We start from the raw sequence: 14862 nt of genomic DNA, 5'->3' as shown, positions 1-14862 counted from the left end.
AATGCGATAACACCCTCTTAAAGAGACAACCATTTTGCCTTTGTCCTGAACATTTACATTCCAAGTAAAAGAAAAGTAGAAATGTGTTATTTTTAGTCTTTTATTTCACTCTTATCATTGTAAAATGGCACATTTTTGAATGGCATGTAAACATGTAAAAACAATCACTCAACCTTAATTGTTTCATTGGATCTGTTGCTATTTTAATTATCTAAAATACAAAGCACTGACCATTTAACTTGAGCCTGTACATCTTGAAAGAGTTATAAACATTTACAGTTCTGTAGTGTTATTATGTGCTAGATAGTCTTTAAAATAAACTTAGTTTACCCAAAAATGAAATTTCTCACCCTCATGCCATCCCAGATGTGTATGACTTTCTGTCTTCTGCTAAACACAAATTAAGCTTTTTAGAAGAATTTCTCAGTTCTGTTGGTCCTTTTAATGCAAGTCAATGGTGATCAGAACTCAGAAGGTACAAAAATCTCCAGTGGTTTAATCTATGTCTTCAGAAGCGATATGATAGGTGTGGGTGAGAAACAGATCAATATTTAAGTTATTTTTTTTTTACTATAAATTCTCCTCCCTGCCCAGTAGGGGGTATGTTTATGTAAATCACCAAAAACAGAAGAAGAACTCTTAAGAGAGAAGAGTGCTTATGAAAGTGGAGTTTTATAGTAAAAAATGACTTGCTTATTGATCTGTTTCTCAACGCTTCTCATTTACTTGCATTGAATGGACCAACAGTTCTTCTAAACATCTTCATTCATGTTCTGCAAAAGAAAGTCATACACATCTGGGATGGCATGAGGGTGAGGAAATGATCAAATATCCCTTTAGCATTCACTTATTTTTACAACACATACAATGATGTCTTATGACAAAGTGAAAATCTTAGTGAATGCCGTATGTGGTATAATGACATGGAGAGCTTAAATAATTTTCAAGTAATTACATATATTGTATATTTTTGCTGTGACCTTTTTTTATTGTTATCATCTTCACCTCCAACCCCCCTTTTGGGTGTGGGCTGACTTGGACATGACATCCCGGACTGAATATGAATCCCACTCCGGCCCTGCTTGGGACTGTATTTGTAATCATTCTGTGTAAATTTTCTTTCTGAATTTTGTTTGTTGCTTTATGTACCACACCTGCAACTGAAGACTTATTCTTCATTAAACAATGAAGTCATTTAGCTGTATTTGGAATGTGAACATGATTAAAGGTTATATTTAGGGCACATAATACATGATACTTTACATGTAGTTTGTTAGTTTTTACATTTACATTACTTACAATGGACATTTATGATAATCTAGTTCCTTTGTAAGGGTGTTGTGTTTTATAACACAGTGGATCTTCTTCTGGTTCAAATATTACATCGGTACACCAAGTAGGTAGGACACAACAGTAAAGGTTCCATTTAAGTGCACTGTATGGTTAGTTTGAGTCTTCAGAGACTTTTTCAGAGCTTTTAATCTCCAAAACACTTCTGCTGCAGGCTGCGCATTTGAGGCAAAGCATGATGCCAAAATAGGTGACTCTCCTATCACATTAACCACAGGAGGAACTAAATTTGAAATGGAAGAAAGACATCTAATGAATAAATAAATAACAGTGACTTAAGTTACTCAACCAGCCCTTGGTCTTACAATAATTGTTTCTTATCATATCTCTTCTGAAGATACCACTGGAGTCTTATGGATTACTTTTATGCTGCCTTTATTTGATTTTTGGAGCTTCAGAGTTTTGGCCACCCTTCACTTGCATTGTATGGACCTACAGAGCTGAGATATTCTTCTAAAAATCTCTGTGTTCAGCAGAAGAAAGAAAGTCATACACATATGGGATTGCATGAGGGTGAGTAAATGATGAGAGAATTTTCACTTTTGAGTGAACTATCCCTTTAAATAAGAATGAAAAAATGTGTTAATATTTTGCTATAAATGAGAGAATCTCATAAACACCACAACTTACGAAGCACTGTGACATGATTTTTGTCTCATATGGCCCAGTAGGAAATGTTAAAGATGCAAGTTTAGATCCCTTCATCTAGGAGTTTCACTCCCAACAGCTGGATTGAACCACTGTTTTCTGCAATGTTCCCAATAAATTTCTACTTTACGTCTCCTAAGCCATATTCGTGTCCCATCCAGCCATTTGGGCGTAATAAAAAGAAGGGCTCCTGTTCAGGGTTTTCTTGTGTCTTTCTTTGCCAAATGATAAAGATTAAATCACCCTCTGTCTCAGTCATTTGGGTAATCAAAGTGGCAATTCCTCCTCCTATGACTGCTGTATCATGACCAATATCTTTACCAAATGAAAAATACATTAAAAAGGAATTAATAAGCATAAGTGGAGTGGTGGTGACGTAGTGGACTAAAGCACATAACTGGTAATCGATCCCCACAGCCACCACCATTGTGTCCTTGAGCAAGGCACTTAACTCCAGGTTGCTCAAGAGGGATTGTCCCTGTAATAAGTACACTGTAAGTCGCTTTGGATAAAAGCATCTGCCAAATGCATAAATGTAAATGCATAAGTATAGGGCATAAACAAACTTAAAGAAACAATTTTATTCAGCGAACACACGCATTCACACACAAACAATAGTCAAATTTTTTTCTTGTAGGTTAGGTTTAGTTTAGGGTTGTTGTTGGACTGCATAAACACAAAAACAAGTATATGAATGTCACATGCGCCTCCAGTGAGAAGATTAGCGGTAGGATGGGGTGTGGCTGGTAACGGCTATGAAGGTAAATTAGTGCCTAAATGATTTGCATGCGCAGGGTGAGATTTGTGAAAGCGTAAGTCAAATTGCAAGCAAAATTTGTTTTGTATGCGCACAGAATGTTTTATAAAGTGCATAAGTGTAGTTTGTGTGTTTCGAATCTGTAATTTCATATTAACACAAAGTAAATGTGGTCTGTATTCTTCTGACTTCCTTTTTTTGCGCTTACACTTTTGGCACTGTTTATGTGCCTAAACATGGCCAAGAACATTGCAAACCTGCAATCACCCATATGCAAGCAAAGAAGGGGTGTACTGAACAACAAAATGGATTGACCGCACAGAATCAGTCTGTATGTGTTAAATAAACTACTGCAATGGACTGTCGCTGTCCTTTTCTGCATATCGCTGCCCCCTTCGACATATCGCGGCACCGTTTTGTGGCCCATTCTGCATAACGCGGCGACCCATTTCAGCTTATGGCCCATTCGGCCCTTTCTCGCAGCCGGCCACCAGCAAAAGTCCCGGTTCCCCCAATGGCCAGTCCGCCCCTGACTGCCATAAGATAAGTCGAAAAGAACTTTGAAACCCGTTAAGTGGTCAGCGCACGCGAATTTCATTTTATGATCTCCGGGCTGCAGCTATTCCTCTTGCCATGTCTCAGCTGCACTGATGCGGGCACCTAATCTGACTTCTCCCCTGCAGTCAATGCAGAATAGCCTAGCTAAAGTGTGGACATATAATTTACCTGATATTCTGATAACGCTGAGAAAAAAATACATTAAGCACCAGCAGTGTGAAAATGCAACCAGATATCTTCGTTGCACTTTAGGAAACGTTATGAAATCACAAAGTATTCTATGTTGATATCGACTACGCTAGATGGCTTGACAACTTGCTCTGTTTGTCTAACTCTTATTGTTTCAAAAAATAATCGCAGAAGATTTCAGCACAACACACGGTTGCTTTCCAGAGCGACATAACGTAGTCTGCTGCCATTTTATTTTGGAATAAATAAATAATCAGGTGTCAAGGGAGTCCTGCCTTACAGGTAAAAGAGCCAATCACCTTTTAGATACAGACATCTCCTGTCAAACTCGAGAACGCGCATGCGCTTTAGCTATAGAAGCCAGGAAATTGAGTTTTTAAGCATAATCTGAGATAAAGAAGCAAAATTTATGATGCCAGTGTTGGCAGATTTTACTGCTGATTTTAAATATGTTCTTTGATCGTAATCTTGACTGACCGTTTTGGAGATTTAGGTCTTTCCCCACTCAAGTAGATTGGAGCTGCACTTTCATGACTGGAAATAGCTTCCCAGGAGCATTCCAAACAGTGGACTGACTTGCTAGAGTAACTTTGGCCGAATCCACAAGTCACCATGAAAACAGGCACCAGGAAGAAATGCTTCCCATATTTCAGTGATGCAGAACTGAACTGTGAACGAGCATTATAAAGTCGTCTTGGTTTTGGACTGAGAGTTTGTGAAGTGGTGCAGGTGCACCACTTTGCACAATTCCAAACATTTGAAGCTGCTTAAAGTTATACAAATCTAAAAACGTGACACAGTATCACAGAAATGTAGGAGATGACAGCTTTACACCAGATTTGAAATGAGGAAGATTGTAACCTGTCAAATATAATTTGACACTGCAGTCAAAATAAAAACTCCAGGTAAAGATGAAGTAAATACAACAAAAATACATTAATATTGTATAAAACTAATTTTCAAAATAATAGTAATTCAGTATCGTATTATAATAATAAGCTTGACTGGACAATAATAAATATTATTCATCTGGGTTCCAGAATATAAGTAAGTGAAGTAGTTTTTGCACACTTTATTCATTTACAAAAATGTTTTGTAAAAATATTTGTAGGCAAATATAGCTTTTTTATTACTGTATTGGATCATATAATTTATATTTATTATATTCTAAATTAAATAGCCTACAATTCTTCCTTATGTTCATTTAGAGGGAAAACTATTGAAAACATGCATTCATTATCTAGATTTTTATTTATTTAAACATTATGAATTTACTTGGCTACAATGGTGGTTAGAAATAATTCTAAAATTATGATTGAAACTCACTTTTATGTCATTCTCCCCGGTTGTATGCATAAAGGGGGCCCCGGCTGGACGGTTGTCTTTTAATTGTAGGATCTTCCACATTCGTTATCATTTTCTATAGATTTAATGTAATGCTTTTCAGTTGGCCATACAGTACATGATTATTCATCTGCTGTTACATAGGTGGAGAGTGATGGGAGGTCCACAGAGTTATATGTCCTTTATGTCCTTTTCTTATTTGGTGTGGCATTAAAACTTGCTTGTTGTCTTGTCCCCAAAAGGCCATGGCTGGGCATTCCCTTGCAGAGGAGGGTCCATCTGCAGTCAGACAGGGCAGCAACTTGGTACTGAATGAAATGATGTCGTTTTAATTGAAAATCATGTGTCTGATTATTTATTATGGATGTTTATGTTCTCAACATTAGGGGAAAGTACTCTTATCTCTTCCTAGTTGTAAAAGAAGCTGTAATAGGTCCATATTGAAATGCAGATTAAAAACATCATGTGGAGAAGGACCATATAAAGCTCTACATGTAGTAGAGAGGAGGCTGAGCATCAGAAAGGTACATGTTTTCATTGAATCACTAGACCACCAGCTAAAGGAGGGCACTGCAACTCTAAATGTTGTTGTTTTTTTTTGTTGTTTTTTTTACTGTATAAAATGAGAGTAGCCAACTCTTCATATCTGTCGATTCCGAAGCCAGTAATCGGAAATCTGAAATCTGTAATCTGAAAAAATGTCAGTAATCAAACAGGCCTGCCTTGGTGTGCTGAAAAAATACAAGCAATCACTAGATGGCAGGAGAGACCACCCCATTCATTTGCACTAAAATCAATTTTCTTCTGTAGTGCTGGCTTTCACACTTTAAATTTCTGCCACAGATGTGTTGCATCTGTCATTTAAGAAAAAAACAAAAAACAAAAAAACAAAAAGGTATGTCTGTTATCCTATTTTATCTCTGTAATTTTGCTCTTGTACATGTGTAACATGGATCATAATGAACTGTGGATGATTTTACCTTGCCAATTACAGTGCCAGTATTTGCCACCTTGCCAAAAAAAATTATATTTTGATATTTATATTTTAAAACTCAATAATATAGGCAATAAGAATATCAGATTGTTTTTCTCTGTGGTGTGTGTGTTTCGCTAGCAAACTGTGTCTTTGTGTCACCAAGAAGCTAATGGACCGTGCTAATTTAATCCCATGTGGCACAAAAGGGCCCTGGAGCTCCCTGCAGTTCACAAGACGGCTCTGTTGCTTTTGGTGTTTCAGGGCCCCTCTTTGACCACACACTCTACTTCTGGGCTTTAGGGGCAGTCAATGCATAAAATTTAATTATTCTGATTATCCTGTGGATCTCATTTTCTCAATTGCAAACCTGTTTACCATGCTGTTCCTATTCAAAAACCAGAAGAAACAGTTTCAGAGTTTGAATGTAAGTTTGACAACATATGGAGCCACCTTTATGATATCACTGTAACAATTGATTCAGCTGATATAGCTGTAAATTACATAGATTTCATAAATGGCATGCGTTTTAACATGTTTCCTACAATACATCTTGTTTGCTGAGCACCATTTTATTTAGCCAGTCTGTATTAAAGTCTTCACTTTACAGTGTTGATTAAACACCATGAGTATAATGGGACCATATGTGTTGGTGTGACCCCTCAAGCTTGTCCGAAACTCTGCTCAGCGGGCACTCACGGGGTGCATGGCATGCCTTTGCATGGTCCAGTCCTCCTGTGGATGATCGCAGGCAGTGAGCGTGTGCTGACGGGGCTGTAGGCCGGACAGCAGGAGAATGGAGACTCATAGACACAGTATTCACAGTCCTCCCACCTTACCCTGTGCTTTGCCCTTTCTTGTGATTTGGCCACTTTATAGAGGAACACGTCATAGTGGACTAATGGACTGGGTTGAGGTAAGACTTTGGCACGTTTGGGAAGGTGGAGCTCCACATCAATAGTCATTCGTCCCTGCAAAGAGAGCACATGCAAAGACAGGAGCACAAGGCACAAACTGAGACATGTATTCACACAAATGTGTTCTAAGAGATGTAAATGTCTTTGGTGCTGAATAATCCTCCAACCAAAATGGTGTGCACTGTGAGTGCATGGGTGAATCTCATGAAACATGAAAACATATCTAAGTAATATTTGACCTGAAAATAAAAATAAATTATATGTTGCTTATAGAACATGAAGGATATTTTTAAGATCATAGATTTTTTGCATTGTGACATAATTTTTATGACAGTTATGTCCCCTCAATTCACATTGAGGGGACCCGCAATGCATTCTCATTATTATAATGCAATGATGAAATAGATGCAGAATGCAAGTATACTGTATATATACAGTACTGTGCAAATTCTTAGGCACAAAAGTTGTTTCTCAAAAACATTTGTCTTAAGATGGCTATTTATATCTTTAGCTTTAGTGTGTCAATAGGAAATATACATTTTAAACTCCCAAACTTTCCTTTTGCAAATAGAAAAGAGGAACAGGAAGCCCTGAAACAGATGGCATAGCCCCCACAGAGCCCAATACTGAACATTGAGTCAGTCTGTGATTACATGAAGAGACAGAAGCATATGAGGTGGCCTAAACAGATAGATGAACTGTGGCAAATTCTCCAAGAAGCTTGGAACATCTGCCAGCAACCTAGAAAAACTTTGTCCAGGTGTACCTAGAAGAGTTGGTGCTGTTTTGAAGGCAAAGATATTTTTTTTTTTATTTTTTTTTTTTTATGTTTACTGGACTTTGGATGAGGTTAAATGAAAACTATTTATGGCATTATTTTTGAAGACATCCTCACTATGCAACATTTTTCACAAGTGCCTAAAACATTTGCACAGTACTGCATATATTCATATACTGTATATATATATATATATATATATATATATATATATATATATATATATATATACACACACACACACACACACTACCAGTCAAAAGTTTTGAAACACTCATTCTTTATCATAATATTTTTTTTACATTTTAGAATAATAGTAAAGTCATCAAAACTATGGAATAACATAAATGGAACTATAGGAATTATGTTGTGACTAAACAAAATCCAAAATAAATGAAAACTGTGTTATATTTTAGCATCTTCAAAGTAGTCACCCTTTGCCTAGTTTTTGCAGACATGTACTCTTGACATTTTCTCAACCAACTTCTTGAGGTATCACCCTGGGATGCTTTTTAAACAGTATTGAAGGAGTTCCCATCTATGTTGGGCAATTATTGGCTGTTTTTCTTTATTATTTGGTCCAAGTCAACCATTTCTATATATATATATAATAAAATTTTAGTTTTGTAATGAAACAAATTAATATGGTGGCACAATTATATTTTTGTCTACAAAACTAATTTCAAACATTTAAGCATACGCTTTCAGATCAAAAGATTTTTAAGATCATGAGAAACATTTCAGTCAAGTGTTTCAAAACTTTTGATAGGTAGTGTGTGTATATATATATATATATATATATATATATATATATATATATATACCTCATTTCCTCTCTCTCTCTCTCTCTCTCTCTCTCTCTCTCTCTCTATCATAAAACAACAGTGTGCATTATGGTAATAATTAATTAAATGGGAAATGTGCTTTATTGTCATTAAAATAATGACAATCTAGGTTGAAATGTGACCTGGACATGTTTTTATGACATTCACCCTCATACTGTTTTACATTCTTACTGCCTCTTTCTTGCAACTGCACCTGCTACTCATGTTCTGTTCAACATCAAAAGGACATGCCAAACTCAGCAGGACAAATCATACTTTGGCAAAAGTGGGTGTAGGGGTATTTTTAACTATTGGGCCATAACCTGTTGGGCGCATTTCCATTAGAAAGGCTTCTCACCCCACATTAGAAAGGCCTCATTAACAATCTTAAGCATTCCTTATAAGTTCAGCATGTTCTGATGAACCCCACACAATTTAAATCTCCTAAACCAATGTGCTATTGAGGCTGAGCGTGTGTGCGCTCTCATGTGTATTTCCAGTGGCCAATGGCTGAACTCTGTCTGAGATCTGTATGTCATCGTTCCACCATATCAGTAGCCAATAGGGAAGCAGGGATGCAGCATCCATGTACCCATGTTAGTGGAGGCAGATGTTGCCATAAATCTATATTCTTTCTCACTTATACAGCACAGATGGCTGAGATGAACAGTTTTAAATTAAATAGCTTCATTAAGAATCACATTTAGGTCAGTTATTCAAGGTTTAAAGTGAAATTCAAATCAGGGAGAATTGTGGTCATGAAATAAAAGCATTTAGGTGGTGCATTTCTGATACTGATTTTTTTATTTTATTTGGTGACATGTAAATGAGGGTTGCACTTTTTTTTTTTTTAAACAAATCTAGTATCTCTTGTAAACTGTTTTACTTGAGTGACGGAAAATGAAAGAGTGGAGAAACTTGCATCTCCTAATCCTAGCTATGACCCATAGTATCTCAATGTGTTCTATGACGATTACACCCCTATAATTGCATTTGCATGAGAGCCAACACACCAGAAAAAGGAAGGGGAGGGCAAGCGGTGAAAAATGAGGGAGAAAAGAAAGCAAGAGAGAGAGAGAGAGAGAGAGAGAGAGAGAGAGAGAGAGAGAGGTGTGGGAATCGAGCTGGTTTTGGACAAAAACTTCAGACAAAAGCGCCTGGGGATATTAGCACTGTGTCCTTTTTCTTCAGCCAGAAATATTCTGTGTCGGTGTGACTGAGGGCAACCTCAGGGCACTACTGATTATTATTTTGTTAGTTTATTTGTGTGTAGGTGTGTACAGACTTGGATAATCTTGTGCCTTTGGCTAAACTTGTGAGGACGTTTAAAGTGGTCCTCACAATTTGAAAGACTCATAAATTGGCCATATAATGTTTTTCTTTAAATCTAATCATGTCAACAGGTTTCATTGAGGGTTAGGATCAGGGATAGAGTATAGTAAATATAAAAATATTCAAAAGTCTTTATGTGTATACAGTTGGGGGACAAAATTGTCTCCAAATGTGAGATAAATCTGACAAAAAACCCCTTTCGAGACATCATCAATTGAGTAATCGATTAATAAATGAAGCAAACACAGTTTTATTTGAATTGTTAAAAAAAAGAAAAAGGTTTTGGTAACACTTTACAGTAAGGTTCAATTTGTTTACATTAGTTAACAACATTAGTTAACATGAACTAACAATGAACAACACTTATTAAGCATTTATTAATCTTAGTTAATGTTAATTTCAACATATACTAATAAATTTTTTTAATCAAAAGTTGTATTTGTTAACATTAGTTAATGCACTATGAACTAACAATGAACAATTGTATTTTTATTAATTAACATGAACAAAGATTAATAAATGCTGTGAAAAAATATATTGTTCATTGTTAGTTCATGATACCTAATGCATTAACTAATGTTAACAAATGAAACCTTATTGTATAGTGTTACCAATTTTTTTAGGGGTAGAGTTAGGGTTTGAGTTAGTCTTTATCTTAATAATATAATAATAATAATATTTATAGGAAAAAAAATATAAGTCTCTGTTATGTTCCCATTATAAATGGTATTTAAGCGTATAACATTCAGACCATAGGTAGCACACTGTGTGAACTCTCCCTTGTTTTTGATACTCACGCATATGTGGTTGTCATAGCACCAGCCAGGAATTAGATTAGGAAAAATGTTGTAATAAGTGTAACAACCACAAGCTCAGATTTGGCCAAAGCTAACCAAAGTGCTCTTGAGTTTTGAAGTAGAAACTAGTTCGCTCTGGCTGGAATTGGACTCCACATTCAATACAGCAGACTCACATGATTGTGTGGTCTATAGTTCCGGTATCTGATTTCATAGGCATCTGTGGTGCATTGTGAAAGCCCTCATGTCTCTGTCTATAAGAGGATGAAGTGGCCCCTATTCTTCATTATAATACAGATTCACACAAAGAGACATACCAGCCAGGGGCCCTTGTTGTACTGAAAACACAGGATGGCAAAAGATGAATAATCAAAGAAATAATCAAATAAAATAGAAAATTACAATAAAATATATTTTAAAAATAAAAAAGAATGGATGACTAGCATTGCTAGATGACAAAATTGTCTCAGCTGTGTGTCTGCTGCCTATTTGCCTGCAGTCTCATTTGAGCTTGTTCTCTGTTAGTATGGTCTGGAGATGAGTAATTAGGTGGCTGTGACTGAAACAAACCACACTGCTCAAAAACCCATAAGAGGAAGCCACAATGAAAACCTGTGATCCATTTAATCAAGAAAGGAATCTTGGTGGGTCAGTTTAGTCTTATGATATTCAGTGTGGAAAATCAATGCAGAGGTTTAACTTGGATTTCCATGTTAAAGATTGAATAAAATATCAGGCTACTCATCATAACACAATTATTATTTTTTATTTATTTATTTATTTATTTTTTTACGTTTTACGCATTTACAGTTGGATCTAGTTTATTGGTTTGGGTCTGATTCCACAAGGCAGTGAATAAATGTAAATTTAAAATTAAAAAGAAGCAAACCTGTACAGTATGTTGGATAACACAATGTAAGAAAGCGTCATGGTTACTTGTGTAACCTCCATTCCCTGATGGAGGGAACAAGACGTTGTGTCAATGTAGTGACACTAGGGGTCACTCTTGGGAGCCCGAGACACCTCTGGTATTTGATAAAAGGCCAATGAAAATTGGCGAGTGGTATTTGCATGCCACTCCCCCGGACATACGGGTATAAAAGGAGCTGGCGTGCAACCACTCATTCAGGTTTTATGCTGAGGAGCCGAGACAAGTTTTCAGCAGGTAGTTCAGCGGGTAGTTCAGCGTTGTGGCAGGAGGGACACAACGTCTTGTTCCCTCCATCAGGGAACGGAGGTTACGCAAGTAACCATGACGTTCCTTATCTGTCACTCACTCGACGTTGTGTTGATGTAGTGACACTAGGGGTCCCTATACAAAACGCCGCAACTTGCTGAACTGTGTTACGTGAACTGGTGGTGTGTGACGGCAGACAACTGTGTGCCTCGTAGCCAATGCACCAGGCTGACACGTAACCTCCCCCAACATAGTTATGAGTGTTGAACGGCCCTTTGGGGACAAGTCGACTACCCAAAAGATAGAGACAGGCTAGCCCAGTCGTTCCACACCCTAAAAAAAGGAGGAATATCCGACTGGGCTGACCAAGTCTAGTCGGGGGGTGTCCCTCCCAAGGGGAGGACACTGCGGAGACCACACCTCGCCCAGAGAGAGGGGGTATATTTAAGTGGAAAATACGTGACATGGTCTTGCCGAACTATGTCGGAAATATGTCATGTGGAGAAGTCTCATGGTAGGTCCTACCAAACCGGGGATGAGTTACTACAAACATGGAGACTGTGGCAGAGGAGCCTCTGCCCAAGGAAGATGCAGCTGGCCAACAGGGAAATTAATTAGCGGAAGATATACATCGGGAACCGCCACATGCGCAGCACCTACCCCAGAACAGGGCTTTCAGTTAGCATGTGTACTGGGCCGGCAATGAGTCTCTATGAAAACTCGACTGCCACAGGGCTCGGAGGAAGTCAACCAGGGAATATAGTTTGTGAACACTACTGGGAGTTAATGGCGCACGTCTTCAGCTCAGAGGAGGTGAAAGGCCCTATGTGCAAGTGATACACCCGGCCGGCTATCCCGGGCTTATCCGCTTGTATTGTGTGCCACTACCCGGGATGAAACCGGTTCCACCCGGAGGTTGTAGAACATCGCAAAGGTGTTGGGTGTTGCCCAGCCCGCTGCTCTGCAAATGTCTGTTAGAGAGGCACCCCTGGCCAGGGCCCAGGAGGCCGCTACACGCCTGGTAGAATGGGCTCGTAGCCCTACTGGGGGCGGCACGTCCTGGGCGTGATATGCCATAGCTATGGCGTCAATGAGCCAGTGGGCGATCCTCTGCTTGGAGACAGCGCTTCCTTTCCGCTGTGCACCAAAGCAGACAAAGAGCTGCTCAGAGATCCTAAAGCTCAGCATGCGATCCATGTAGATGCGTAAAGCACGCACCGGACACAGCAACGACAGGGCTGGGTCTGCCTCCTCCTGAGGCAGCGCTCGCAGGTTCACCACCTGATCCCTAAAAGGGGTTGTGGGAACCTTGGGCACATAGCCCGGTCGGGGTTTCAAGATCACGTGAGAGTAGCCCGGACCGAACTCCAGGCACGTTTCGCTGACAGAGAACGCTTGCAGGTCTCCTACCCTCTTGATGAAGGTGTGCGCAGTCAGGAGGGCAGTCTTCAAGGAGAGTGCCTTAAGCTCAGCTGACTGCAAAGGCTCAAAGGGGGCTCTCTGTAGACCCTGAAGAACTACAGAGATGTCCCATGAGGGAACGAGGCACGGTCTGGAGGAGTTCAGCCTCCTGGCACCTCTCAGGAACCTGATGATCAGGTTGTGCTTCCCTAAGGACTTACTGTCCACTGTGTCGTGGTGTGCTGCTATAGCGGCTACGTACACCTTCAAGGTGGAAGGGGACTGCCGCCCTTCCAACCTCTCCTGCAGGAAGGAAAGCACTGATCCGACTGCGCATCTCTGGGGGTCTCCCGGGAAGAACACCACTTAGCGAACAGACGCCACTTAAAGGCATACAGGCGCCTTGTAGAGGGGGCCCTAGCCTGAGTGATCTACCACAATGGTAGACCGCTTAGGTCTTCTGCGTCCCGTCCAGGGGCCAGACATGGAGATTCCAGAGGTCTGGTCGCAGATGCCAGATGGTGCCCCGTCCCTGAGAAAGAAGGTCCTTCCTCAGGGGGGTTGGGGGGGGGCTGACCTTGCACAGAGTCTGTGCAAATAGGTTCAATGGGGGAAACGCATATTTGCAGGGGCCAGCTGTGTGCCAGCACGTTTATACCGAGAGGTGCCTCGGTCAGGGTGTACCAGAGCGGGCAGTGGGAGGATTCTTGGGAGGCGAACAGATTTACCTGTGCCTGTCTGAATCGACTCCAGATCAGCTGGACCACCTGAGGGTGGATTCTCCACTCTCCCCTGAGGGTAACCTGCCGTGACAGCATGTCCGCTGCAGTGTTGAGGTCGCCCAGGATGTGAGTGGCTCGCAGCGACTTGAGGTGCTGCTGACTCCAGAGGAGGAGACGGTGGGCGAGTTGTGACATACAACGAGAGCGCAGACCGCCTTGGTGGTTGACATATGCTACCGTTGCCGTGTTGTCTGTCTGAACTAACATGTGCTTGCCCTGGATCAACAGCCAGAACCTCTGCAGGGCGAGCAGAATTGCCAGCAACTCGAGGCAGTTGATATCCCAACGCAGCCGCAGGCCCGTCCACAAGGCGGCGGCTGCATGCCCGTTGCAAACGGTGCCCCAGCCTGTCTTGGAGGTGTCTGTCATGACCACGACGTGCCTGGAGACCTGCTCTAGGGGAACGCCTACCCGTAGAAACGTGAGGTCGGTCCAAGGGCTGAAGAGGCAGTGACAGACTGGCGTGATGACCACGCGATGTGTCCCGCAGCGCCATGCCCATCTCGGGACTCGAGTCTGAAGCCAGTGCTGAAGCAGTCTTATATGCATCAACCCGAGCGGGTTGGCCACCGCTGAGGATGCCATATGCCCCAGGTGCCTCTGAAAGAGTTTCAGTGGAACCGCTGTTTTCTGTTTGAACACCTTCAAACAGGCCAGCACCAACTGTGCATGCTCGTTTGTGAGGCGCACTGTCAACGAGACTGAGTCCAACTCCAAACCGAGAAAAGAGATGCTCTGAACCGGGAGGAGCTTGCTCTTTTCCCAGTTAACCCAAAGCCCTAATCGGCTGAGGTGCGAGAGCACCAAGTCCCTATGTGCACACAACATGTCCCAAGAGTGAGCTAGGATTAGCCAATCATTGAGATAGTTGAGAATGCGAATGCCCACCTCCCTTAACGGGGCAAGAGCTGCCTCTGCGACCTTCGTGAAGACGCGGGGGTACAAGGACAGACCGAAAGGGAGGACCTTGTACTGATACGCCTGACCCTCGAATGCAAACCGCAGGAAGGGTCTGTGTCAAGGTAGAATCGAGAC

At 40.6% G+C, this 14862-nt stretch overlaps 1 protein-coding gene across 7 annotated transcripts in view; it reads right to left on the bottom strand.

The window, feature by feature from the left end:
• Positions 1–6344: 6344 nt before the first annotated feature.
• The window catches only part of LOC127454194 (chondroitin sulfate proteoglycan 5-like), a 63862-nt gene continuing 55344 nt past the window's right edge, over positions 6345–14862 (bottom strand). For 6 of the 7 annotated variants that reach the window (XM_051721226.1, XM_051721228.1, XM_051721230.1 and 3 more), the window contains one exon: positions 6345–6790. In XM_051721226.1, the coding sequence (XP_051577186.1) occupies positions 6515–6790 (276 nt within the window). In that variant the 3' untranslated portion in view covers positions 6345–6514. The remainder of the gene's footprint in view (positions 6791–14862) is intronic. The other variant, XR_007899500.1, reaches the window with a different exon arrangement.

The sequence above is a fragment of the Myxocyprinus asiaticus genome, chromosome 16 (genome assembly GCF_019703515.2).
Source record: "Myxocyprinus asiaticus isolate MX2 ecotype Aquarium Trade chromosome 16, UBuf_Myxa_2, whole genome shotgun sequence".
NCBI lineage: Eukaryota > Metazoa > Chordata > Actinopteri > Cypriniformes > Catostomidae > Myxocyprinus > Myxocyprinus asiaticus.
Note: the sequence above shows the minus strand (reverse complement) of the source record. Positions and strands in the feature narration are given on the sequence as shown.